Here is a 27,016-nt window from a genome sequence, read left to right on the forward strand (position 1 = left end):
TCGTATGACCTTTTTGTACTAACTCTCAACCATTTTTATAAGCAATGCCTAAATTATTTAGTTTAGTTTGTAGTTTCTGACATTATTTTTGTAGAAGCCCTGTGGTGTGAAACTATTCCATAAATCTGCTTCCGGTGGCAGGTGGTATAATTTAGGCCTAACGTGAACAACACGTTTCAGTGCATTCAACATCTAGAATCAAAACACAAGAGGGCGCTTTCACCTTATATCACTGCCTACAGGACCGGGATCAAATGTAAAAACAAGACATACATTAAAGTAAAGTAAAATAAAATAAAAATAGGTATCATAATTTTGTGTGCGTGTGCGTGTGTGCGTGTGTCTGTGTAGTACAAATATACAAATAACTTATGTTCACAACGGGCAAAAGAGTTAGAATATGTATAAAATAATCTATGTACAGATAATAGATTCAGTGTATTTGCATAACGTCTCATTGCAGAAGCAAATTTTATGTATTTGTTTATTATTATTTTTTATTACAGTCATATTTGACAAATAAAACATTCGTGTGGGTCTGTAATTTGAAAACTATCCGTATAGTTAAACAGTTACCAATATCATTCTGAGCTAAAAATAACGTTGAAGTTGAGCATTTATAAGCAAGTTGAATCGGGGGCGTGGCAACTGCGCAGGTAAGATCAGACAGACTCCGCCCACTGTCGTGACGCACTCTTAGCAGAGCAGAGTGGGGAAGCGTAGCCCAAATAGCGAATGCAGAAAGTGATTAGGAGAGCGTGCACAACAGTGGATCATCAACAGACATCGGAGACTTGAGTTCCTTAGAGACACACACCTGTTGAGCTACAGCAACGACTTACGACTTCTGCTTTCTGAATTTCTTCGAGGCAATCGGTTGAGGGTTCAGAAATGACGGACACTCTTATGCCCAATGGTTGCAAGACCAACGGACCGGTGGAGAGTGGCTACTTCAAAAAGGTCAGCGACTCGGAATTTCATTTCCGTTTTTCTCGATGTTTCGGGAGGTGATGATAAGTTCTTCAGGACTTCTTATTGGTCACCATCTTGATGGATACATCACTTCTGTTTTACTAGTGTTGTATTGAAAAGATACGTGACTGATTTTCATGTTCTTTCACGAATTTTAAAGTGTTGTGGGAAATGAGCACACATCTGCGGGGGTTTTTGTATGTTATTCACCCTTGTTAAACCATCTTCGTTGGCTTCTAAATATTTTAAATCAACGTTCCTTAGCTACAAAAATATCATGATAGCCTTAATTTCCGACACCGATGACTCCAGGTATTGTTAATACCCTCACAACTATAATAATTTGTAATTAAAAGAATTGCAACTATTATTTTAATAATAGATTATTCTGTCGATCATTTATTGGATTAAGTGGATGATACATCCAACGGGTATTCATGATTAAAACAATAATAATTTAAAATTAAAATATAATCGTAATCATTAACAAATTTGTTATTCCACATCCTGCCCAGTCAGGGTTGTCCTCCAAATAATGCAGTGCAATTTGAAGTCAATGTAAACAAATTAGTTACACGTACAGTTACACGTAGACTATGTGCGTTATGTGCAAAAAAGGGTTACACTTACCGTTTGACAGTAGTTAAAATAACAAAAAAGTTAAAATCCCTAAATTAAAAATGACTATAAACAAAAGCACAGACTGTTGGACTGGTACGGAGTAGGAGGAACACATTACAGTGCACTTATACAGTCATACTTATTACAATTTTACAAAAACTGCTTTATTTGCAAGAATGATTACATTGCTATCTTTTGCTGAACTATTGTGTTGCGGTGGCTGTGATTAATACTGTGAATTTATGGTAAAGAATTGTGTTCCTTACTCAAAGTTTTTTTTTTTGGCATTTGCTTTTTTACATTTTGACAGCTGATTCAGATTCTGCAGCGGTCATGGTGAAGTTGGTTTAGTGTGTTTGTAAATAAAGGTTTTTGCACGGTCTTCCCTGAAGTGTGTGATTGAAATTGACTGAAGTGTGTGCATGTATGCGTTTACTTTGGAAGAGTAACTAGCAGCAGGTTTCTGGCATTTATCCTGGATCTTTTATCCTCAGGATTTTTTTGTCAGTGTGAATGGCAGCTGAAGAGGCCTGTTGTCTTTGTTGAGCTCACCTCTCTTTGTGTCAAGACTCAAGAGTATCTATTGGGCTTTTTGTTCAGTGCTTCTTATTCTTGTTTGATGTCAAACTGAAACAGTACAGTAATCAGTTTCTACAGGTTCTCTTGAAATGTTTTTCTGAAGTCCTCTTCACATGAAACATCAAGTGAAACAGAAAAATTAACCACGGACTGGGTTTTCTGAGATAACCAACATTTTTTACCCTGCTGCTTGAAGTAGCTGTGTTTGTTCAGCACATTTCCTATGTCTCCTTTTCATTTGTTACATTAATTCTTTGAAAATGAGTGCGGTTGCCATTTGCAGTGAGAAGGTTTCAGACCGGTGACCAGGTGGGGGCTGCTTCAGAGTGGTGATGTGGTTTTGGTCCAGTTCTGCCTGAGCGGATTCTGCTTGGGCTATGGGGCTTGGAGAAACTGAATTGCAGATTCAGCATGTTTTTTCAGTTTTCCTTCTATTAATGTTGCATCTGCCCAGTGAAAGTGCTTAGCCAAACCACAAACATTAATGAAACACAGATGCTCCAATTTCATGTCCCGGCACAGGCATGAGAAGAAGTTTAGAGCTTTACGATTAGTATAACATGGCTTCTGTGCAGCATTACGCAGTATGAGTAAAGTGATCAAACAGCACCCAAAAATCCATGAATAAGAAGGAAAGCGTGTGTCATAACAAAAATTAATCCTTGATCAGTACTTTCCGTTGCATAATTCTTTAATGGGTATTTAATGAAGCCTGACTCTGTTACCCCAATGCAGAAGCAGAGCAGTTAGTCATTGGCACATTTAAAGGATGTCCTATGGCTTAAAAAAGAAATGAACATTTGTTACTGTGATCGCATATTTGTTCAGATAACTGCCATATACAATAGTTGCATAATGTAGAACACTTATACAACTTGTTGAGGCCCTGTTTTCTGTCTCATTTGTGCCCTGGTTTGATTAGGGCCTTGTTTCTGCTCTGTTTGCATTGTTAGTTGAGGGGCAACAGTGTGATTGTGACTGTGAAGGGCAGTTGCACTGGCAGCTCTTTGGTTCTGCTCGGCTAAACATCGCCTTGTTCTAGAATGTGTAGCTGGGTCCCTTTGACAACCACTATTGCCCATGTTTACACCGCAGCAGACTATGGTTTTCATTTTGTTTCAGATTGCTACAAAAGTGAGAACCAAATAATCTAACTGAGTTGGCATTTTCAGTCAAGCTGTATCGTAAGAACAAAACCACACTGGGCAGCCAGTGGTCTGTCATGTCATACAATCCTAGAGGAACTCTGCACTGCACATGTTCATGTCTCAAGTGTGCTGGGGGTTTTTTCACATGGGGTTTTGGTAGATCGAGAGGGAGATATGAGCTGTGTGTCATCTGAAACTTCTACCAGAGAGCTGTTTTACCTGCACCTACGAATGAAGTATTTTAACACCACAGTCAAATAATTAAAAGATATGATAGATAATCCTTGATTGTAGTTGTTATTAAATATATATGTCAGTCATGAAACTCTAGATGGCACAGGCTGATGGGTTGTTAATGTAACTGATGATATTCAGAGAGTTAAATGACTTTGCACAAGCTGATTGGTTCATGTTATATATGCAGCCAATGTGCTTACTGCCTTGCATTTATATGGCTGGCTAGTATTCACTTGAGATTCATGTAGCGTGCTTTCAGAGTTTCTCTGAAACCCTCCACCTTCCCCAGCTCCACCTGTATAGATCTGCTATGAGGTTATTTTATATACTATTTTTGCAGCAGCAGTATGGCTTAAATACTCACGCCACCATATTGCCATATGCATTGGCAGTAGCAAGTTCCTGTACTTGCAGCAGCAGCAGCATTGATCTACAACTACAGCAATAACCAACAGCAGCAGCAGCAGCAACAGCAGATATATCTCGCCAAGACCAAATACATTAGCATTGTCATATCCATCACCATGCAAAAAAATCTTCAGAGAGTTGTCATGATTGAAATAATGTTTAGTCAAATAAGACTTTCTGGTATTATGAAAGTCACCATCTTGGATATTTACTTCAGTCATAGTCACTGTACTTGTAGATGTTATGTGATGTTCACAGCTGTTGCAGGGATACAAAATAGGATTGACTTCAATCACATGTGCATACAGAGTGTATTTGAGCTGCCACTGTGAGCAGTTGTATGAACATCACCCCTGTTAATGCAATTATAGTTTGGCTAATTTCACGATCAAAAAAGGTCCACTGTCCATTTTTAATAGTGTAGTGATGCGTGAAGCACCGTTAAAACACAGTCTGCTTTCAAACCAAGTAGCGAGTTTGAGTGAAATTCCAGATTGAACAGATGACTAAAGACCACTGGATTTCAAATGACAATACACTTGTCAGTCCAAAACATTAACTGTGTGAATGTGAGTATATACTTTTACACATTAAACAGTAAATTACCATAAAAATGCCAGTTTGACTTTCCTGCTGTTTGACATCTTCTATTCACACCAGCAACAGTTATTAATCAAACAATCAAAGACATTAAAATAATTATTATGTCATAGCAAGTGGACCTGATTTCAGAAGTAGACAGTATGTTTTCACTGTAGGATCTTATGGAATGTTTGTCAAGATTAGAACAGTAAGAGGTTTGCTATTTTAACCATCTAGAGTGATACTAGCCTTCTGTAAATCATCAGACCTCCTCCCTCAGCTATCAGATTTATAACAGATACTTTCTATAGGTGCGCCGGGGTGGGAAATTGATCTCGTTACGTCATGTACTGGGTGCGCCACACCTTAAAAACATTACAAGGTGTATGTGTTGGCTGGCATGTGCTTGTGTGCTTATCATTTATAGGCACTATGTAATGCTTTATAAGAATGTACACAACAGGCAGTAAATTCCTTTTAGATTAGCTCCCAGTGAGGAGACACAAAAACAATGTGAACTGTTGTTGATCTCTTTCTCCTTCTCTTTCTCCGACAGGGATGTAATCCATTTGCACAGACAGGCCGCAGTAAGCTGCAGAATAAAAGAGCACTTCTCAACCAGCAAATCATCAAGCAGATGAGGATTAGAGCTGGAGCAGAGAACCTTCTCAAGTAAGTCAAGCACTCTTATGTGTGTAGACACAAACATGAGGGCAAATGCTCATTCATCACCCTTATCTTGCATGTTAGCCTACAGGCACATGTGTGGATATGCAGTGAATATTTTCCTAAAAAAAAAAAAACAACCAAGTTTTTTTTTTTTTTTTTTTGAAAGAAGGTGACATAGTCTTTCATTCTGTTTTTTTCTTTGGTTATACTGTATAACAGCATCTGTATTAAACTGTCTGGCACTGGACCATAGAGCACCGACTGTGTCGGGTGAATCACTGCCCTGTTTTAGAGGAATCCTCTGCTCTTTGTGCAGTTAGGTTTGAGTCAGACGTCCTGCTGCCAACCTGTCATCAAAATTATTTCTCTGTGTGTATGTGTGCAGAAGCAAATGTTTGGAGCTCATATGCACTCTGATCTGGCTTTCAGATGTGCATTTTTACCTTTAGATTTGGAGTTGTTTATAGACACAGTAACACTGTGGCTTTGTTAAAAGCTGTTGACTAAAGAGACTGGGAATGCTATACATGAGATTTGAACTTTTCAGACCACATACCTGTGAAGCTCATAGAGTCCTTGCTAGGACATTGAAACTTTTAACCATAATATCTTAAACTCGTATAAACTTAATTTGCTTAGAAACATTAAGCATGCAAGCAAGTTTTTTGTTGTTGTTTTGAACTTTCTAGCAGCCAGCTGTCAACTGAGAAGTGCTGGCACTGATTTGAATGGTAACCGCCGGTCAGTCATGCATACTTCTATAGCTGATCCAGAGAAGAGAGGGAAAAAAACATGTAAAGGATTATGCAAATATTTTTTTTTAGTGTCCCCTTTCTGGTGTCCTGTAGCACGTCAAGGGAGAGAAGAGTATCATACAAAGTAGACAACAAAACTTTTATTTACAGAATGTTAAATGCTTTTCTAAAATTCATTTTGAATTTGAATTGCTGTTAATAATGATATATAGCAGTCCATAAACATGATGCATATTTTCTGTTGTATCAGTTTGTAACTAGCAATGTGCTTTGAGTAGTGATTCAAATAACTGGCCAAAAATGGTCATTTTAAATTAGTCCTTATTATTGAAGAATACAATATACTTTTTTTCCTAAGGGAGTACACTCACTTCCTTTAGTTGGCATTTGGTTGACTGAATGACAAAATTGACAAATTATGACCATCAATGTAATTATGCATGTGTCAGTGTTGATCAGTGTGATATGTTTTGCACACACTACTATGAAGTGCAGTAAATTAAGATTTATATACACTAGGGATGGGCATTCGATTAAATTTTCTTAGTCGATCGTCGGGAGAATTAACGATCGACTATCGATTAATCATTAATATTTTTATAATTATTTAATTTTTATAATAAAAAAATGCAATGAATACAAAAATACAGCGTGTTTTTCCTCGGTGAGACCTTTATTACAAGATCAACTTGTGGCAGACAGTTAAACTACGTTCAGGCAAACCGAACATATATCCGCGTGCATATGCAGTGCTCTAAAGCAGCGGAACCTGCAGCTGCTAGCAGGCGTTCTTAACCCTTTCGAGTCGATTAACGCATATATGCGTTTTGAGTCTGAATAAAGTGCTTCATTCTTTTTTCTGAGGAAATCCATTTCTCAAATCATCAACCACATCACATCTTTTTGGGGTGAATTATGTCTTAGTCCTCTCATCGCGAAGCAAACAGTAAAATAAAATAAAAACTTGAAGAACAGTCTCGCTGCCTTTTCTTCTGTGTGGGCGTATTCAAGCGCGCGCTTCAGTTTGAATCTGAATAGCGCGTTCAGCGCGGGGGCGTGGTCACATTAAATATAATGAAGGAAGATATGAAAAACAGACATTGCGTTGTTTTCATATGGATTACTTTATCTCAGAATATTTGTTTTTCGGAAGCACTTGTTTAGTTTAAAAGTAGACATTCCAGGCTTTCTATAGATATCTCTCTCATGTCTCTTCGTTGAGTATTCACGGAGTTACGGTTCATTTTAATGAAATGTTTGTACATGACGACCAGCGGAGACAAAGACTGTAGACAGAGCCTCATGAAAATTTGCCGGGATGCACAGGTACATCATTTGAGCCGTGGCCGTGTTGTACTTAAACACGGTATCGCAATGTTTGCAGTTAACTAGTTCGCTTTTTAAATCAAAATGGTCCCACGCCACACTTCGCCGTGACATCTTCATGATTATTCTTTGAAATCAAAACGGAAGATCACAGATAACCGAGTAGGGTGTCAAATATTGCCCCATGGTGGTAAAATATTTAATTGCTGCCACACAGTGAAATTCATTTAATTGCTTGAAGACTCGCACTACGCAACGCAACCTGCATTAGATTAAAAAAAATGCTTTAGATTAATCGATAACAAATTAACATGATCGAGGAAAATCTTAACGATCAATTATCGATCGTCGATTAATCATGCCCATCCCTAATATACACTACTATTTTTTTAATTATTAAAATTGTCTTATGCTAACAAAGACTGCATTTATTTGATCATTAATGTAATAAAACGTGCTATTGTAAAATACTGTTAAAATCAATTGAATGTAATTTACTTATGTAATGGCAAAGCTGAATTAGCAGCAGCCATTACTCCATTCTTTATTATTATTTGGAAATTCTAACAAGCTGATTTGGAGAACAAGACAAATTTCTTATTATCAGTGTTTAAAACAGTTGTTCTGCTTAACATTTAGTAAAAACCGTGATGCATAGGATTCTTTGAAAATAACATAATTTGTTTTTAAAAATGAATAAAAATAAATACATGGTAGTAAAAGTCTTTGCATTTACAATTTAGTGTGCCCTTGCTTACTAAAATGAAGTTCTTTAAATCTTATTGACCTGTGACAGTATTGTGTCAGAAATTTCTCTTTCAGATGCTAACATTTCAGTTTATCCCTTGTTAAAAGTTAACGCAAATTATGTGTAGAAAACCTAATGTACTGTTATAAAGGACAAGGAAGCTCTGATTGTTCTTTGTAGGATATCATTTGCCTGATGTGTAATTGACCAGTGCTAACAGACTTGTCTGATGGATTTGTATCAGCTCTGTTCAAGGAAGCATTTATATAATCGAAACGTAAGCTGACAAGAAACATAACCTAGCCGACATCTAATCAGCAAACACCCACATTCATACCAGTGCAGAAACTCAGAAAGCACAGGTATTTGTGAAGTTTACAGAACTGCTGTTGCATCTTGTTGTGAAAACTCCAGCTTATATGTTACCTCTCTCAAAAGCTGCCAGTGTTTTTCTCTTTACGACGAGCACATGCTGTAACATTGGAAAACCCGGTCTCCATGGGGACGTGAAGTGTGTCTGTTGTCTCCATGGTTTTGAAGGACACACCTGCTGGGTTGGTCCTCGGAGCGAAGCATTTGATTGGCATTGACGTCAAAGTGCCTTTAAAATCTTATGAGAACAATAAAGTTTGGACAAGCTCTTTTCAATAAGAAACCATATGTGAGTCTGCTTTCTTTTCCCCTCTATGGGTTAATAATATGTTTGGGCCATAGCCTGTGTTGTCGAGTCATTGTCATCTGGCATTGGCTGCAGTTTGGATGGATATTGTGGGTTGGCTGAAACTTGGTGGAAAACAAGGCAGGGTCCAAGCAGATACAAGGGTTTGGTGATTTTAATTACAAAGGAATGTTTCTATATGGGATGATATTCCCACTAGTCAGCAGATGACTGTTGTGACAGGTCCACCGTGAGGTCATTGCAGTGCTGAGATGTGTTTGCAAATGGCCTGAGGCCTTCTGTCAGCCTGTTTAACACGTCCCCAGAGACACGTACGCTGACTCTCTTAAATGTCAGCAGAAGCAGTTAAAATAAGACTGTTTGAGAGGCAGGGCTCTCTCACGTACACGCAAACGCTGCCTGAGGATCTCTCTGCCGATAGTTCAGTCAAACTCTGAATGCCTCTGTGTTTAATGTGTGATTCAGAGCTAAAGAAGGCCTGGTATGTATTGTAATGATATACATGAGTCAGTTTCAGAGCCCTTCATTAGAGCTGGAAGTCGGAGTGTTTTTGGTTACCTGAGCTCAGATCTAAGCGGCTGTAGTCCACATTCTTGTGTGTTTGTTTGAGTGCGCTCACAGGCCCGACCGGTTTCATTGAGTGCTAATTTTGTGGTGTTCCGCCCTGTCAACGTGACTCTGGGTTGGTGTACAGAATTCTGCTGTATATACACCTCACGAGGTCTTGAAAACATTTCTGACCCCTTCTGCTGTTGAAGTTGCAGCACTGTATAAAAGTAGAAAATGTAATCTTCCACTCTCCGTTGACATTTCTGCGTGCTTCCATCGGCGAAGGACGTGTTGGGTATTCAAAGTACGAACATGACTCATTAAAGTAATGTTTACTTTAAAATGACAGAACATCCTGAACTGCATTATGTCATATAATGCCTTGCTAAAGTAATTAATCATGTCATTACATGTAACCGATGGAATCAGAAATATTCCTCTGTGTCTTAACATTATCTTACAATTTAGTTTTTATTCTAAGAGTTTTTTTTACTTTGCTATGTTTTTCATGATCAATAACAGTATCATGAAGTTTCTTTGTTACTCAATTTTGGCTTCACCTTTTTGTTCGCTGTCCATCAATTCTATATTTTATTATTATTATTATGAAGTAGGTCATCCTCAAGCTTGTTACTTTAGCTATGATGTTGTATCTGGTTTTGTATAAAGTCCTTTTTGGAAGGCTTTTTCATTGTTGAGCACTTTGAGCTAAACTTTAGTTTGAAGCTATTATAGCACTATACAAATAAATACATATATTTATGATAAGTATAGTATTTCTTATATATAAAGGATTCTTTCTCCCCTCAGTTGAGTATGCTTGAGAACCACAAGGTATGTGATTTAAATAGAAGAGCGTGATTGACAGTTTGTGATGTTGGCTGTTTAAATAAAAGGTCAAAAGTCTCCAGTTCAACCTGACTTGCTCACCTTCACCTTGCGTCCTCCCTTTAAGTTTAGAATAGAATCCACCGATAAAACAGGTTCGCTAATATGCAGATATTCCTCCTTTTGTATTTTATTGATTGGCTTTAGTTAAGCATATTTCTATTTTATGTTTAGTCTGTATTGTATATGTGAAGTTGAATTCTAAAACTTTTCTTTGACAAACGTGACTGTACTGCCAACTCACCGCTTATTTCTATCATGTGCTTGGGAGCACAAAAAAAGAAAAGTCTCCAGCTTTATCAGCCTCTTCCTTCTGTACTGTTTCTTCTGTACATTTCAAACTGATTCAAATGATGCCACTTGTCCTGTGTTGTGAACTTGGTTGCATGTGACCTTGGCTCATCCTCTCTCTTTCTGTCTTTCAAGGGCGACGTCCAATAATAAGGTTCGGGAGCAGGTGATGCTGGAGTTGAGTTATGTAAACTCGGATCTGCAGCTTCTTACGGAGCAGCTGGAAGGACTCAACAGCTCGGTGGAAGTTTATCAGGACGTACAGTAAGTACACACACAGCACAGCAACTAAGGAGGAAGAAAGATACAGTGAGAACATAACTCAAGTCAGATTTAGAGCCATTCTAGGGACAGAATGCACTGTTATTACTCCTACTCCATTTCATCCTCCCTTACGTGTTAGAGGAATGGAAGGGGTGAGCACAGAATGATATAAGAGCAGACACCTCTGTTCACTGCCCCGCACATTTTTAGTTCTAATCTCTTTTCGAATTATGTGGAATATATTTAAATAAGGTTAATAAGTGTTAAACAGAACTGAGAGAACTTTAATGATTATTGGTAGTTAAAATTCAAATACAGTTTTTCATTAAAACCACAGAAGGGCCATGGGATGTGTAGAATTTTGTGAATGATAGGTGTTTGAATTTATTTATTTATTTATTTTTTTGAATTTCTGTGGCTACAAATTCCACGTAGGCCTGCAAATAAATTCCCTGTGATATGACACATACCTTGGTTATTAAAGCTATGTAAGACTTTTGTCATTAGATCTTTGAGTTTCATAAATCTCCCCCGTTTGGAGACTTTGAGTAAACGGAAGGACAACAATGGAAATATTCTGAGATTAGAAGCTGCACAAATCATTCTGTAAACTGTCATTGTTTGTAAACTAATGACGTCCACCGTTTTACCACCTAAGGTGAAATTAATACTTTTTAGTCATTTTAAGAATTTTTTTGTGTGTGTTAATTTCATTGTAACATTGTATGTGTCACAATGAAACTAAAATTCTTATATTTTATGGAATACTGCTGTTATTATAAATGATTTATCAATGCATATCATATTTTCTTTTTTAAATCAGTGTACCTTCATGGTCTTTTATATTTAAAAATATGAATTTCATATCAAGTCAGTTCTCGTAAAAATAGGGAATTTTGAAATATTTACATTTCATGATGAAGATTTTGAATTCCTTCAAGCCAGATGGCTTGTTTTCAAAACATTAAAAAATCTAATTGGTTCTAATCTCATGCCACATCAAATGGTCTTCTTGATGTGAGTTCCTTTGCTTTGGTCAGCTTGATGGCTCACTTAAACATTTCAATTGAAATATTTTGGAAATATCACACTGAGCACAGACTGCTGATTTATATATGGTCTCCTCTACTCTTGCTCCGAATGCTTTCCTGTATTTAAAAATAAAAAAGCTAACCAGCCCACAACCTTATATTTTTGTAAACACTGCTGAAGTTTAAAGAGAAGACAAGAAACAGCCTGTTGGCTCATTGGTTAATCAATCTTTTTGAGTTTCTTTCTACATTGTAGACGGGTTGATATTTCTGGTGAATCCTCAAGCTCATCGTCCTTTTACACACATGCCACATGTGTCCCATTCACGTCTCTGAAGAGGATGCAAAAGTGTTTTCATTTTATTTTTGTGTTTCTGTTACTTATTCCATGGTATCACTCATATACATATAGAAATAGTGAGAAATACATGTCCTCTATATTCAGTGATGTTCAAGTGATTCATTCTTTAGAGATACAAACCCTACAGCCTAAATGAAAGGATTCAATAATGGTGCTGCAGTCATGCTTTTGTGACCGTCACGCCGTGGATATGTTGTTTAGTTCGCAGACCTTGAGTGTGTTTCCTTGGTTACTGTTGGATTCTTGTCCTCTTTAAATCCTCTCTAAGCCCTCTTTTGCCTCTCAGACCACTGTGAGTGAGAGTGTGTATGCACGTATGCACCCTTGAGTGTCTTTGGCATGCTTCACCGTCTGCACGAGAACAGCCGTCTTTCTCTGCTCTGCAGCCCAAACTCTGCTTAACTAAGCTGTGCTGGCCTAGTTTTTATCAGCATTAGCTTCATAACATGTTGGGTTTGTTCCTCTAGGCAAAGCACTAACGAAAGAGTGTTTATCCCCTGTGTCTGGAGGGTTCATAGTAAACCAGAAAAACCTCCTGCAGACTTGTGTACCTGAATCTGAACCCCTGACCTACATCCATAATTACAGCTCACTGCAAAGCTGTAAACACGAGACACTCACTCTTTAGTTTTTTTTCTTTTTGGAAGTAAAATAACGGTATGGGTTTAAGGTTTAGTTCACCCAAAATAAAATAAAAAATGCCATCATTTACTACTCTCATGTCATTATAAACTTCTTTCATATAGAATTTTGAAGAAAGTTTGAACTGTTTTTGTAATTACACTATAAAAAAGATGTTTAAATCGAAGATAAATTTAAAAAAAATATATTATAAGAGTATGTTTTACAAGAAAATACTATTTCAGTATTTCTGCTTGAAAATTTCACATTCAGTGTGTTACTTGCCCCTTCTTTTAAACTATTTTAACTCTGAAATTGCTAGTAAATGTCACATTACAAAGTAAAATAACGAAAATCAATAGGGTACAAAAAATGTTTTTTTAATTTTTGGCTGAACCGTCCCATTAGGCAGAATTTATTTATTTATTTATATCGAAGAATGTCGCTCTCTTAGGCTATGCAGTATGTTCTGTAATATGATTTTGGCTTGACTCTGAATTAAACTCAAATAAATAAATAATATATATATATATATATATATATATATATATATATATATATATATATATATATATATATATTCCCTTAGTTTCAGAAAGCCAACAATTGATTAGATGAGTAGTTCAAATAGTTTTTTTTATTATTATGAAATAATATAATGCTACTAATAAAGCAGTAGGTGTGTCAGTTTTGGACTGCGCTGTTTTAGTGGTTGTGCTCTTGTGCATAGCAGCATAATTACTCTTTTCCTCTGCACTGCAAATGTGTTTCTTCAACTTTCTACAAACATGCTTTATTTGTCCTTTTAAACAAACAAAGCCTGTCACCTCCTATGTGTGACTGAGTGTGAGAAAAGGAATATTCCCATTGGTGTGGTGTTATCACCTGTGTTTCATGAAAAGAAATCCAAACAGTACAAGGTCTTCCTGTAGCTGCATACAATGTGGCATTCTCAATCGCACCTGGCTGCCAGCTTACTGTGTGTGTGTGTGTGTGTGTGTGTGTGTGTGTGTGTGTGTGTGTGTGTGTGTGTGTGTGTGTGTCAGTAAAAGGGACAGAACTGCATTCTTTCATATTTTTTTTCAAGTCCCTGCAACCGCTCTTTCCTTCTGTTTGTTTTTGAAACAAACCTTTTTCTCATGGTCTGAAGAGCGCAAGGGAACAAAACCTGTATTCTGTTCTCTGTTTCTTATGGCAGTGAATGTTCTCTGCAGCCTGATTGGTTAACATTCTTGAAGTTCTCTGATTCCATACAGTAGTGCATGGAAATGTTATTGTTGCTTTCACACTGGAAACAAGTTGAAGAGAATGAGATCTCATATCTAGATCTGCAAGTAATCCAGAATCAGAATCTGAACATCCAGCATTCACATAACCTTTCTTTTGTGTCTTGGTTAAGTACTTTCTTACATTTTCCAGAAAGGCTAGATTTGTTAACATCAATTTGTTTTAATGAACTGAGATAGGACAATGTTTATGCACAATGCATTAAGTAATGTCAGTATATACAACTCTTTATACAACAGTTTTTTCATACACTGCTGTTCTAAGTTTTGAGATTTGAGAGTTGTTAAAGAATCTCATGCTCACCAATGCTGCATTTATTTTTGAATAAAAAAATACAGTAAAAACCGTAATGTAGTGAAAATATCATTATCATTTAAAACAACTTTTCTATTTTCATGTATAATTTGTAATGTTAATTTTTTTCCTGTGAGCTGAATTTTTTGCCAGCAGTTCCTCCAATCTTCGGTGTCACGTGATCTTTCAGAAATCATTCTAATATGCTGATTTCAACAGTGCTGAAAACAGTTGTGTTGTTCCAAATATGTATTATGGAAACCGTAACACATTGTTTTATTCACATTCTTTGATGAATAGGAAATTTAATTTAAGCATTTATTTAAAATACAAACATTTTGTATAAATGTATTCTGTCAATTTTCAGTAGAAAATATTTCAATTAAATTTATCCATTTAGCAGAATTCAATTAAAATTCATGCATTTAGTAGACGCTTTTATCCAAAGCAACTTACAGTGCATTCAGGTTATACATTTTTACCTATCATGTGTTCCCGGGGAATCGAACCCCCAACATTGCTCTACCAATTGAGCTTCAGGAACAGTAATATAATACAAATATTTAATTTCTAACTGACCCTTAACTTACATGGTAGTGTATATAAGAGACAAGTTTAACCCAGATTAATAAATGCTGTAAAATGATCACAGTTCCTAATACCAAATGTATTAATGCACCAATTTTAAGAAATTGAACCTGTAAACTATTCTAGAATATTTCTGCTCTATTCATTTATTTAGTGTTTATGTATATATATCATGAGTGATATTCTTTTCCTCTGATCCAGTAATAGTTCTCAGAAATATTTCCCCAAACTAGACTAGGGCTGGACTGTTATCTGTCATCTAGACTCAATCGGGACAGACCAGGACTGCCTCTCATCAGCTCACACTCCTGTGTTCTCTCGTCTGTCTTCACTCAGACCGCTCTGAGCTTATACCCCAACAGTGCAAGCTTTGTAGTCAATGAAGACTCCACAAACATAAATATATTGTGTATTCTGTATAATCACATATTTAAAAGTGTGATGAGCACAAAATGTAAGACTCTTACGCACACTACTCTTTCTTGTGTCAAAGTTGTTTTGTTTTAATACTCAATAGCTTTCTACAATGTAAGCAGGTCAATATGCTTGTGATGAAACTCTGGTATCAGCTGATTCAGTCTTAGAGATGATTGAAACTGGCACAGAATTGTTGTAGTATGAGTAATGTGTGATGGGGTCACATTCACTTGCCCGTTGCAAGCATGTCTCAGTTCTGAGTCACACAGAGAGTGGAAAGTCTGGTTTTGCTGAATCACTGGCCTAAGAAAGAACGGTCACACTTTATTTCAAGGTCCAGTTCTCGATATTAACAGACTTTTGACTCCATAAACTCCTTATTTGCTGCTTATTAATAGTTAGTAAGGTAGTTGTTAAATTTATGTACAAGGTAGTATTATGGATTTAGAGTATGGTCATGCAGAATGTGTGATTTATTAGTACTGATAAACAGCCAATATGTTAATAACAGACATGCTAATAAGCAACTAGTTAATAATGAGAATTGCTCCAAATACTAAAGCGTTACCAAAGGAACGTAAGTCTTATTTGTTCTTACTGAAAGTGTTCTCATCTTGGTTTTTCAAAACCTCATTTTTTAATCTGTCTTTTTATTGGTTTTACAGAGAGACATCCAGCATCCCACTCATCCCTCTGGGACTGAAGGAGACAAAGGATGTGGATTTCTCCGTTGCTCTCAAGGTCGGTGTCTTTCACAGCGCCCCCTTCAGTGTTTACTTCAGTCATTATTCCTTCAGTCAGGTGGCTTTTGAGAGTCTCTAAGCTTTTCAAAGTGATAATCGAAAGTAGGTCACAGCATAATAAACAAGGAAGCCAAAGAATAAAACTTGAAGTATGGTTTTGGAAGTCTGCAGTGATTTTTGATGTATGCCCATTATAAATAATTGGGTGTTGAGATGTTTGTTGAGAGACGAGGCTCAATCAGATGGGCTTTGGTCCTGTAATTTACTTTTACTGTAATGACATAGCCATGGTGAGTCTGTGACAATGTGTCATTGTAATGTCTGTTTTCTCACTACAGACAAGTTTAGCGAGGAGAACAGGCCTGTGAATACATGACTGTCTGGCGTTTTGGTGTTTGATTTGACAGAGAGAGTGTATGGATATCATTTTTGTTTTACAGGACTACATCCTGGAACACTACAGTGAAGACGGCTCAAACTTTCAGGATGAGATTGATGACCTGATGGACCTGAGACAGGTAAAATGTGACCTCTGTAAAAGTGTGCAGTTCATTTAGGGTAATAATCCATCTGCTAAAATATATACGTACAGTACACAGCTTTAGATGCACAAAGCTAACCAGCGAGATCTTTCTTATTGACGTTTCTGACTTAAATGTGTTTTAGGCCTGTCGGACCCCCAGTCGTAATCCTTCTGGTATAGATCTGCTTGCCAACTACTTCGGTCAACTTTCCTTCTTAGAGAGTCGATTCTTCTCTCCTACGCGCCAGCTTGGCATTTTCTTTACATGGTAGGTTGCATCTCACCCACACGAGCAGTACTGACATTATACACCACTGTATCAGCTGTAAACATCACAACTCGCTGAGAGGTAACACACAACTGGTCTGACTGGACTGTCAGGCTGCCATTGTTGTTTCTATGTTTATCCGTCAGCTTTTTCATTCATTAATGCCATAGTGACAAAAGGAGATAAGGGGGTAAATAAAGAATAAATGTCATCATAAAAAAGTAAATTAGAATGGGGAGAAGTAACTGAATTACTAATAAAGCTACAGTACAGCTCACTTCAGCATTTCATATGTATGTGTAATCAAAGTAAATATAAGATAACCTGTGGTTTTGTCAATGTGAGTCTCAACACTTATTTTATTTTTTTGTGCCCACGCAGGTATGACTCTTTTACCGGCGTGCCTGTGTGCCAGCAGAACATCTCTCTGGAGAAAGCCAGCATGCTCTTCAACATGGCAGCTCTATACTCCCAGATTGGAACCCGCGCCAACAGACAAACACAAGCTGGACTCGAGGACGCCATCGCTGCCTTCCAGAAATCTGCAGGTGAGAGGTTTTAAGTAGAGGCACTTGACCGGTAAAGATGCACGTAACCAGCTTGGAATGTCAGTAATGTGCTACGGATGTAGATAAGTTTGCAAGAAGGTAAGGAAAGTATCCAGAGCTGGCTATGATGCACTCCTGCATCATGAGATCAGACCGTGTGTTCGGGTTCCAGTTGTGTTTCGAGGTGGGGTGAACATGATGCAGTTCTTCCCCCTCGACAGCAGATCTGTCAAAGGTTCATGGGAACTCAGTGGCTTGTGTCAGTTTTAGCCTCCTTAAAATACCAGCAGCATAAAGAGAGATCTGGCTGGCTTTCTTAAGCTATAAAAACAGCTAACCCCGCTGTCTTTCATCACATTGAATGTTTCGTATATCTCCAAATATGATCTCTCTCTCTCCTTTTGTTGTTGTGATTATGACAAAGATTGATTGACACATTGTCCTACAAGTCTTTTTTTATCTCTTAAGATGTGTGCAGAAGGCATTTAAAGGAGGAAATGTCAGTGCTTTATACATATGCCGAATAATGTTGTGAAGCTTAAATTATCTAGAATTTTCCATTTAAATTTCTGTTTAATTTACACTCTGCAGAAATTGAAGGCAAATACAAGGCAACTGATGCACGCTCTAATATTAAATTCTTTCTGATTTTTGTTTGTGTATGTTCTGCTGCAGGTGTGCTGCACTACCTGAAGGAGACATTTACACACACTCCCAGTTATGATATGAGCCCTGCGATGCTGAGCATGTTGATCCGGCTGATGCTAGCACAAGCGCAGGAGTGTTTGTTTGAGCAGATTACTCTCCCAGGAATCCGAAATGAGTTCTTCAGCCTGCTCAGAATAGCCCAAGAGGCTGTCAAGGTATGAAAAAAAAATCTGTTATTACAGTAATTTGTTATTATTAGTTAAGCAAGAATGTATTAAATTGATCAAAAGGGACCGTAAAAACTATATCAGAATCATTTTTTAGTTTTAAACTTTCTATTCATAAAGGATCCTGGAAAAGATGCATCACAATTTCCACACACAGAACAACTATTTTCAACATCAGTGGTCTTTATTATAACACTTATGCTAATAAAATGTTTCTTAAGCACCAAATCAGCATATTAGAATGATTTCTGTAAGGATTGTGAGACATTGGAGTAATGAGTGATGAAAATTCAGCTTTGACATCACTCATTATACAGTAAAATATGTGAAAATGCAAAACGGCAACTGTTAATAAAAAAAATATATATTTCACTTGGTGAGCATTTAAAAACTTCTTTACAAAACATTCACAAATCTTGCTGACCAAGAACTAATGAGAAAAAAATCAGTTTGCTGTGATCTCATTTTTGTATGTTCTTTCTTTTGGAATTGAACCTGGGATGTCTGTATAAGGGGACATTTTTACATATAAATACATGACCTATTGATCCTATCAGTATGTGGGTCTGTTTCAAAGCCTCCAGTTACGCCTCTGTCCAGAGTGCTTGTGACATTTACCCTTCTCTCCTTTCTGTTCTCAGGTGGGGGAGACCTACAGTGAAGTTCACCAGTCCATGATCCAGACCCCCATTAAGAACAACGTGCCCTTTTTCTGGACCACCATGTCTGAGCTGAAGACCAATCACTACAACTCTCTCGCCCATTACTTTGTCTCCACTGCCCTGCTGGACCACCAGTGTAAGTCAAGCACCCAATCACAGCTCTTGGCAATCTCCCATTGGCTGACAGCCCACTGGAACCTTTAAAAGGTTACCTTTGTGTCTGATTCATAGAAATTGTTTCCTTTTCTTTGGGAGAGTAAAGGATTCGGGTATCAGTGCTTTAATGGACTTTTATTCTGAGGTGGTTAAGTATCTCAGGCTGTGTTTGACAGGGTTCGGATAGATTGTGCCAGAACAAATGGGATTATGTAACATTCTTGTTGTTATTCAAGCAGTCACTCCCCCATCCCCTCTTTCTCTCTTCTGTTTTTTTGTCTCCGTGACCGACAGTTTTAGCTATTAAGGAGTTAATTTGAACTCAGCAGCCCTAGTAAATACACAATGGGTTGTGTAAATGCCATAACATTTAACATGGCCTCTGTGCAGTGAGATGAAATTTAAAGGAATGTACTTGTTTCCTGGTTTATTGAGCAAAACAATGCAGTGTTTAAATATATCACTGATTTATCTGTCTGCATATGTAGTGACGCCCAGTGATGACGAGGACAAGCAAGAGAAGGCTCTGTCACAACTGTATGATACCATGCCAGAGGGACGTTCTCCTCTGGACATCCTGAAGGATAAAGAGGAGAGACGGCGGATAGGTGAGAGGCTCCTACACTACATGCAGACCTGTTAGGCTACAGAGAGTGTAAATGATTGGGATATTCCACTTGAACTCACTAAACTAACACTTTCTATCTGTTTGCTCAGGTAAAGCTCATCTGCAGCGCTCCCTCATGGGACACGAAGAGGCCATCCGCACACATTCTCGCTGTCGACACCTGCAAAAACTAGACATCCTGAATGACATCCTACAAGCTGGCCTCAAACGCTCTCTTACTAAGTTTGAACAAAATGACAAGGAAGAGGAGTTCACAGACTACATGCTTGCACCAGATATCATCTGTAAGTCAGAGATAGACAACTGTTATTAATGGTCACACTAAAATTTACTTTTTTATAATTCAGTATATAAAACTATGCAGTCAATTCCACTTCACTGCAGTGCTGCAGGTTTAAAATTTGTTCTTTTAATTCAGCTAAGAGTCAGGATACAAATTCTAAGAGCAGAGTTCATTAAACTTGAACCTTGGAACACAGTGCAATTTGTATGAGCTTGTGTTTCCTGTCTCTCACATTTGCATGAATATGAATGGAAGTTAATGGAGCGAAAAGTGTATCGTGTCAGAAATGCATGCAAGCATAATGCAATTGTATCGTAAACACTTATGCATCCGAATGTGTTTTTTACTGGTGTATATATATATATATATATATATATATATATATATATATATATATATATAATATAAAATATTGGCTTATTATGTAGAAAGCTCAGTTATAGTTTGTTTGCTTGTTTGTTTAAATATGTGCAACAGTGAACATCACAGTTTAAACTGTGGTTTGGTCTAAATGAGATTCTTAGAACTTGAGTCTTAGAACAGAACCTTCATCTTGCTGTAGAGAAGCACAGTGGTTATGTAAGTTCAGTTGAGAGAGTGAACATGCACTAACCCTGTTTTCATCTTTCTCTGTTAGCTAAAACAGAAAAGAAAGCTGAGATGGAGATTCCAGCTGCCACCAAGGTGAAAGTCAAAGACCTATTCCAGCGGCTGGTATGTGGGCTACTAATTTTACTCATGAAATTTCAGGCTCCTTTCACAGCACAGGAATGCGCTCTCAAATTTGCAGTTTTCTAAGTACACAGAATAGTTTTGCATAACACACAAGTATTTTGTGAGCATGTGTGCTGTTGAACAGAGCCATGTTGATTGATCTGTACACACTGGCCAAACAGACCACAACCCCAACAATCCAAGCTTCCAGTTTCATTTGCAAAAAACAAAATACTGCAAGCAGTCGGGGATGCCACGGAGTTATAATTTTAAATTCTTGGGAAATCTGTTTGGTCAGTCTGTAGAGATTTATACTCCTTTTACAATACTAATATGAATAACCCTGGTTTGAACATGAATTTCAAAGTGGTATGGCATCTTGTTACTACAACTTTCTAAAACTCAAATCTACTATGCCATCACTATTACCTAACTCATACTTCGTTTTAGGGGTTTAAACAAACTTCTAACATTTAAGTATTCAATATTGGCACACTATTATCCTCAGACAAATACCTCTTTAAAAGCTTTTTGAGGGGAGATATCTTGTAAAATCTTTTTTTTTTTTACTTGATTCCTCCTAAAAACATCAGGTTTTATGAAAAATTAAGTTTATAGGATGGTCACATGTATATAAAGAGTCTAAAATTATTTTGGATTATTGTAGAAAATGAAGCTTGACTAATGAAAGTTTTGAATGTTTTTTTTTGTTTTCAATATAATGTTCACCAATGAACACTAGTTTTACCAGTTTTGAATCCTTAATACATTTGGCAAAATTAAAAGGCTAAATAAACTACATGACGTAAGCATCACCATCGCCAAGCTTCAAGGCTTTAAATCATCCTTTAAAATCTACAAGATAGAAAGTTTGATTTAGAATAGCTCAAACATAAACACAATGTGGCTGTATAAGCAATCTAGTGAGTGGATGACCTTTCCTGTTTAGCATGATGACATTTAATGTACCCAACATCCTGTAGCCGCTTGTTAGAAACCACATTTTTCAAGAAACGTAAAAGATTTAAAAAGATCACGGGAGGCATATGAAAATCTCTTGAGGTTGTTAACCTTATTTTAGACAATTAACCAAAAAGTTTTTCTTTTTTTAACTACAGGACAACTAGTGTCATGTCATTGACTCATTTGTCCTTATTTTGGGTTTGATTTCTGTAACACCAAGTTTTCATCTGCAGTAAGTTCTGTTAAACAACAAAAACGACAAGAATCATTTTGACCCTGTGCTAGAGTCTTAGAATTGTAAATCTGGTGTACAGAACTGGGACATTGGAGAACCACATTGACGTGTATATTCCGTTCCCTCCGGCTGTGGGGAGCAGGGTAATTCAGGTGAAGGAGGCAGAGTTTATGATGTGGTTAGTTTTATGGGAGCGTATGTTTGAGTTTTACCGCCTTCAGATGTCTGAGTGACCTTCAGAGAGTTCAAAGAACCACTGTTCCTTGAGCCATGGGCACTTTAAATGACCCCTCACTTGAAATGACATTTCTGTAGTAGAGTTCAGATTTACGTAGAAGCATTGCAAGTCCTTAATCATGTTGAGTGACCTTTCTGAGGCAGAGGTCAACCATATGCTGCATACGCCTTAAACTAGTGGTACTGAAGTTTATTGTATTTTAAAGGGATAGTTCACCTAAAATTACTCACCCTTATGTTGTTCCAAAACTGTATGAGTTTTTTTTATTCTGTTGAACACACACACACACACACACACAGTATACATAGTATGTCTTTACCTAATGGGGTTCAACAACTGTTTGGTTCTTCAGAATTCTTCAAAATACCTTCTTTTGTGTCCAACATGAGAAAGAAACTTTGACAGGTTCGGAAAGACGTGAGGGTAACCAAAAGTAGATGATAATTCGAATTTTTAGGTGAAGTATTTTTTAAACTTTTTAAACTTTAAGGCCCCGTTTGTCTGAGACAATGGTTGAAGGGCCTCCTATCTATTGTGATGTACCTCTAGTTAAATTTAGATCATATTCCTGGCCCCCCAGAAGTCTGGCATGTCCCAGTAGTGGGTCCCGGGACCTAGGGTTGAGAATCACTGCCTTAAACTCTTTAACCATAACATCTCTTTAGATAATTGTGCTTTTCATGATAATATTAAATAAACTTTCTGCACCATATGAGTAATGCCATACACGTATACTGTATGAAGTCAGCATGCCAGTAAGCCAGATGTTTGGATGTCGAGCAGGAGCCTAGGACGACCAGGGTGGCAAGTTAAAAACACCCTGTGTGTCTTTGAATGTGGTGAGTTGCTATAGTGATTTGATGTTGTTGTATTTGTGTTGTGTAGGGGCCTTTGTCAGTGTTCTCAGCAAAGCAGAGATGGTCAGCCCCACGAACCATCAGACTGAGACTGCAGGACAGAGACCTCGGATTCACTCTGAAGGGAGATGCACCCGTTCAGATACAGTCACTGGATCCCCTTTGTCCCGCAGCGGTAAGTGTTTACACACAGACATAGGCACCAGTAATGTAGAGCCCTATGATTTCAAGGATTTGGAAAAAGTGGACCGAATTGCAGAATCTAGTCATAAAAACGTAATATACCGTATCATGTGTAATTCCAGATCGATAAATGTGATCTGGATTAGTGTCTTTGAATATTAAGCAGCAAAAATGCCTTTTAAAAATGAATCCTCCATGTTCTGCTTGTCTCTGTGTGAATAAATGGTGCAGATGCACGAAGCATGTTTTGAAGAATGTTTACGACGCACGCTATGACACTTGTGGTGTTTTCAGCCTCTGCTGCCTCAGTATATGAACACATGAACAAGACCTCTAGAACTTCTCTGAGAGTCACTTCATGAGCATTTTACCATTTCTTTTGAGTAAAACTATCGTCATACCATATACAAACAGAAACCTAAAGGTCTTCACAGCAACCCGTCAAAATAAAAGTTTGGTTTTACTTGAAGAAATTGTGACATAAATATTACTTAATTTAATGATACTACTATTACTACTAATAATAAAGTTATTATTAAAAAATATATCTTTAATTTAAAACTGAATTTGAGAACAATACAAAAAATGTATAAGGCCTTAAAAAACTACTCTTCCTTATGGTGTGCAAAACCTGTATGTTTTTTTTTTAATGTCCAAATACCCCCTCATCCCCCCGTTTTATTGTATATAAATAAATAAATAATGCAGTGTTATCTTAATGAGAAGAACAAACAGACAAACAGAACCGGATAACTGTAATGACATTTATCAGAAGTGATTAATCTTCCTTGCATACGTGTAAATGTCTCTGAAGCGGCAAGGACAGATGATTTAATCTTTGACAGCAGCAATTGAATGAATACAAAGCACACACATTTATCCACGCCCACTGCACCTGTTTTTGACCATACGAGTCTCAAGCTGTCTCAAGCAGCTGTGTGTCTCCCACAAATAACCCCAACCATTTTTGTTGGAGCACATGAGCGAGTCCTCTCAGAGCTGATCTCTATGGTAACAGAAGTGTGGTCGTGCCGATAAACCCATACCATAAATATCTGAAGCACCACTCTTGCAGGGCGTGATTTACTGCTCTGACCTTTTTCTGTCTTTCCCTCTGTTTCCTTTTCTCTCCACTATCTCTTCATCACTAGGCTGAAGGGCTGAAAGAAGGAGATTACCTTGTTGCTGTGGGTGACACGGAGTGTAAATGGCTGGGAGTGAGTGATGTTATGAAGCTTTTAAAGGATGTGGATGAGGAGGGCGTCAACATCAGAGTGGTCAGCATGTTGGATAGCAGCAGCCAACCAATGGTAACTCCCATTTGTTTCGGGGTTTTCTTTGCCTTCCGTTCTCTGATTGGTTGAGGAACTGTATTGAAATATTCCACAGAAGAGAAACTTTAATCACCTCTCACCTCTTTGTATCTCTGCAGCCCACCAAGAGCGCTACATATGGCGGTCTGCCGAAGACCTACTCCATGATCTGCCTGGCACATGATGAGGACGATAAGAAGTCTCGCAAGGTAGCAAAAAAACCATCATTCCTCAGCTGGGGTCTCAAGAACAAGCAGAAGAGCGGTAGTACACTGAGTTTGCCCAATGCAGATTACAACGGACTCGGGAACAGACCCTGCCCTACCTATCGCAACTCTTATAATGAAAGTGCCCTCTACTAAACACACAAAACTGGAATTATACCTACACTGATGGTGCAGCAACACAATATATCACAAGAAAAGACAGGGATTTTTAGAAAGATTGACATTACAGGTGAAAATGTACATTTTGCACAGATCTAAAGTATAAACACAGGTGTAAGCTAAACCTTTATTCCTAGTTTGGTTGTCTAGAATATCTCACCAATAAATTAAAGGAGAAAATTGTGTTTTAATGAATCGGTAGATAAAACACAGTGCATGCTGCTTATTGTTATTTGTTTGTTTAATTATTCTTGTACTGAATGGTGAAATAGTGAGATGAAGGATTTTTTTCTTTTCTTTTTTTTGTGGAAAATTCCACTAATTGGTGGCACACACAGGCGTCCTCCTCAAAGCCTGCAGCTGACACGCAGACCAATACAACAGGGTTCTGTGATGATCTTGCATCATTGCAATGGAGTTCTAACTCTGTCAATCACTGTCGGAGAGGACGGTGAATAGCTTTTGCCCCGGGAATGTCTGTTCAACAAGCAGTAATATAATTTTGTGTAACTTAAGTATTTACATACACTGAAGGGAAATACCACGATAGGACTCTATAGTTATGCGTAGTCTAAAGGTATTGCCAAATTCAAGCAAGAAGGATAAAACATACATCAGTGAATACAAATGCCATCCTTATTAAACTTTTGGTCCATGTGTTTTACCTAGCACTTCTTCAGTGTTGGAATATTCCACTTGTCTACAAAGTAGATTTTTATACACATTTGATAATCAAATAATTTATATGCAAAATAAAGAGGACAAAATATCTATATAAACGTGTATTCATTTTAAGTATTAGAAGTATTTAGGTTTTTTATTGTGAAACTGTCGCCTGATGTATATAATCATGGGTTGTTTTTGGCTACACATCTTTCTTTCTGTTACTTGGTGTATGTTCTTCTCTTTATATAGTATAGCTGAAAAATGTACAGATGGCAAGGTTTTTCCATATCTTTGTGACAATATTTAACTTTTCATTTACTTGTAGAAAACACTGCCTTTCAGATGCCTTTAATATGCCTTATCACAGTCTACACTGACACAAATGTACCTTGCTTGTAAATACTTTGTTATTGTCAATGAATGTATCTTATCCGTTTATGTTTCTGCAAGTGCCACATTCAGAATTATAATGGCAAACACTGTTCCAAGAGAATGTTGACATTGCAAGGTTACATATTAATGATTCTTTGAAAACGATGTTGATGTTCACAGTACTTTTATTTGGGGTGGGATCCGAATCGGCATCTGTTCTCTAAATTCCAACTTTGTTACAAAAGGTAAAGCAGATTTCTGGATTATTTGCTTTTGTGTCGACACACTATGTGGATTACCGTTGTGATATGTCTAGGGAAATGTCTGGACTGTTATGTCTGTCTGAAATGTGTATTGTTGCCTACTTTTGTTGTATATGTAAATCTTGATCTAAATAAAAAGGGGTCAAAACAGTGGCTATTTTTATTTTGTATGGGTGTTGTGTTTATTCACTGTGTAATCTTCTCAACCATGCCAATTCTGGTTAAAAGTACCATTAAACAAGTGGTTATCTCTTAATACAGGTCATGCATGAGTAAGCAAATATCTCTGTTTTGCCCTAATTCTTTCTCCCTTTTCCAAATAAAGTTTTTTTTTTTTTTTTTTTTTACCCAGAAATCTGACAGTATAAATGCAGCAGGGTATTTTAAAACTGCAGCCCTGTGATTCAGATGTAAAAGTTCATGTAAAGTAAGGGCAGAACAGAGATAATAATCTTACTGTTAGAGAGTAAACTGCAGTAATACTATAACATAACGACTGCTTGAAACTTCAGTAAAACAAAGAAAGGAATGTTGCTCTCTTCATATGAGAGGAAAAGCGGCATTCGTGTTGTGCTCGGTGTGCATGTGAATCAGGGCAGTGAAAATGGTGTGGTGGACTAATGGATTTTAAATCACTCACAGACTGGGGGATTTTATGGTGTGGCTTTGGTTGGGTTATTAGAGAGATTGCTTACCTACGCCAGCAGTGATGTCACAGCGGTTAAGTGTGTCTGTGGGAGAAAGAGAGAGAAAGACAGAGAGGATGTCTCTGCATCTTCTTCAGAACATCACAAATACACTGACTCAGGACTTATTCAACAATTG

The 27,016-nt window shown here is 37.4% G+C and overlaps 1 protein-coding gene across 2 annotated transcripts; it reads left to right on the top strand.

Annotated features, from left to right (window-relative positions):
* Positions 1 to 687: 687 nt before the first annotated feature.
* On the top strand, positions 688 to 26,341 carry rhpn2 (rhophilin, Rho GTPase binding protein 2). 2 transcript variants are annotated; one of them, XM_052561856.1, is made up of 15 exons: positions 688 to 960; positions 5,104 to 5,219; positions 10,588 to 10,716; positions 15,981 to 16,056; positions 16,499 to 16,576; positions 16,725 to 16,849; positions 17,231 to 17,397; positions 18,073 to 18,260; positions 18,914 to 19,070; positions 19,579 to 19,698; positions 19,808 to 20,002; positions 20,639 to 20,685; positions 23,037 to 23,183; positions 24,343 to 24,501; positions 24,624 to 26,341. In XM_052561856.1, the coding sequence occupies exons 1-15, from the start codon at positions 892 to 894 to the stop codon at positions 24,864 to 24,866; spliced, it is 2,016 nt and encodes a 671-aa protein (XP_052417816.1). In that variant the 5' UTR covers positions 688 to 891; the 3' UTR covers positions 24,867 to 26,341. The 2 variants fall into 2 exon arrangements, with proteins under 2 accessions (XP_052417816.1, XP_052417815.1); XM_052561855.1 differs by having other exon boundaries at positions 689 to 960; positions 20,639 to 20,715.
* The last annotated feature ends 675 nt before the right edge of the window (positions 26,342 to 27,016 follow it).

Source organism: Carassius gibelio, chromosome B7, assembly GCF_023724105.1.
Source record: "Carassius gibelio isolate Cgi1373 ecotype wild population from Czech Republic chromosome B7, carGib1.2-hapl.c, whole genome shotgun sequence".
In the NCBI taxonomy this organism is placed as follows: Eukaryota; Metazoa; Chordata; class Actinopteri; order Cypriniformes; family Cyprinidae; genus Carassius; species Carassius gibelio.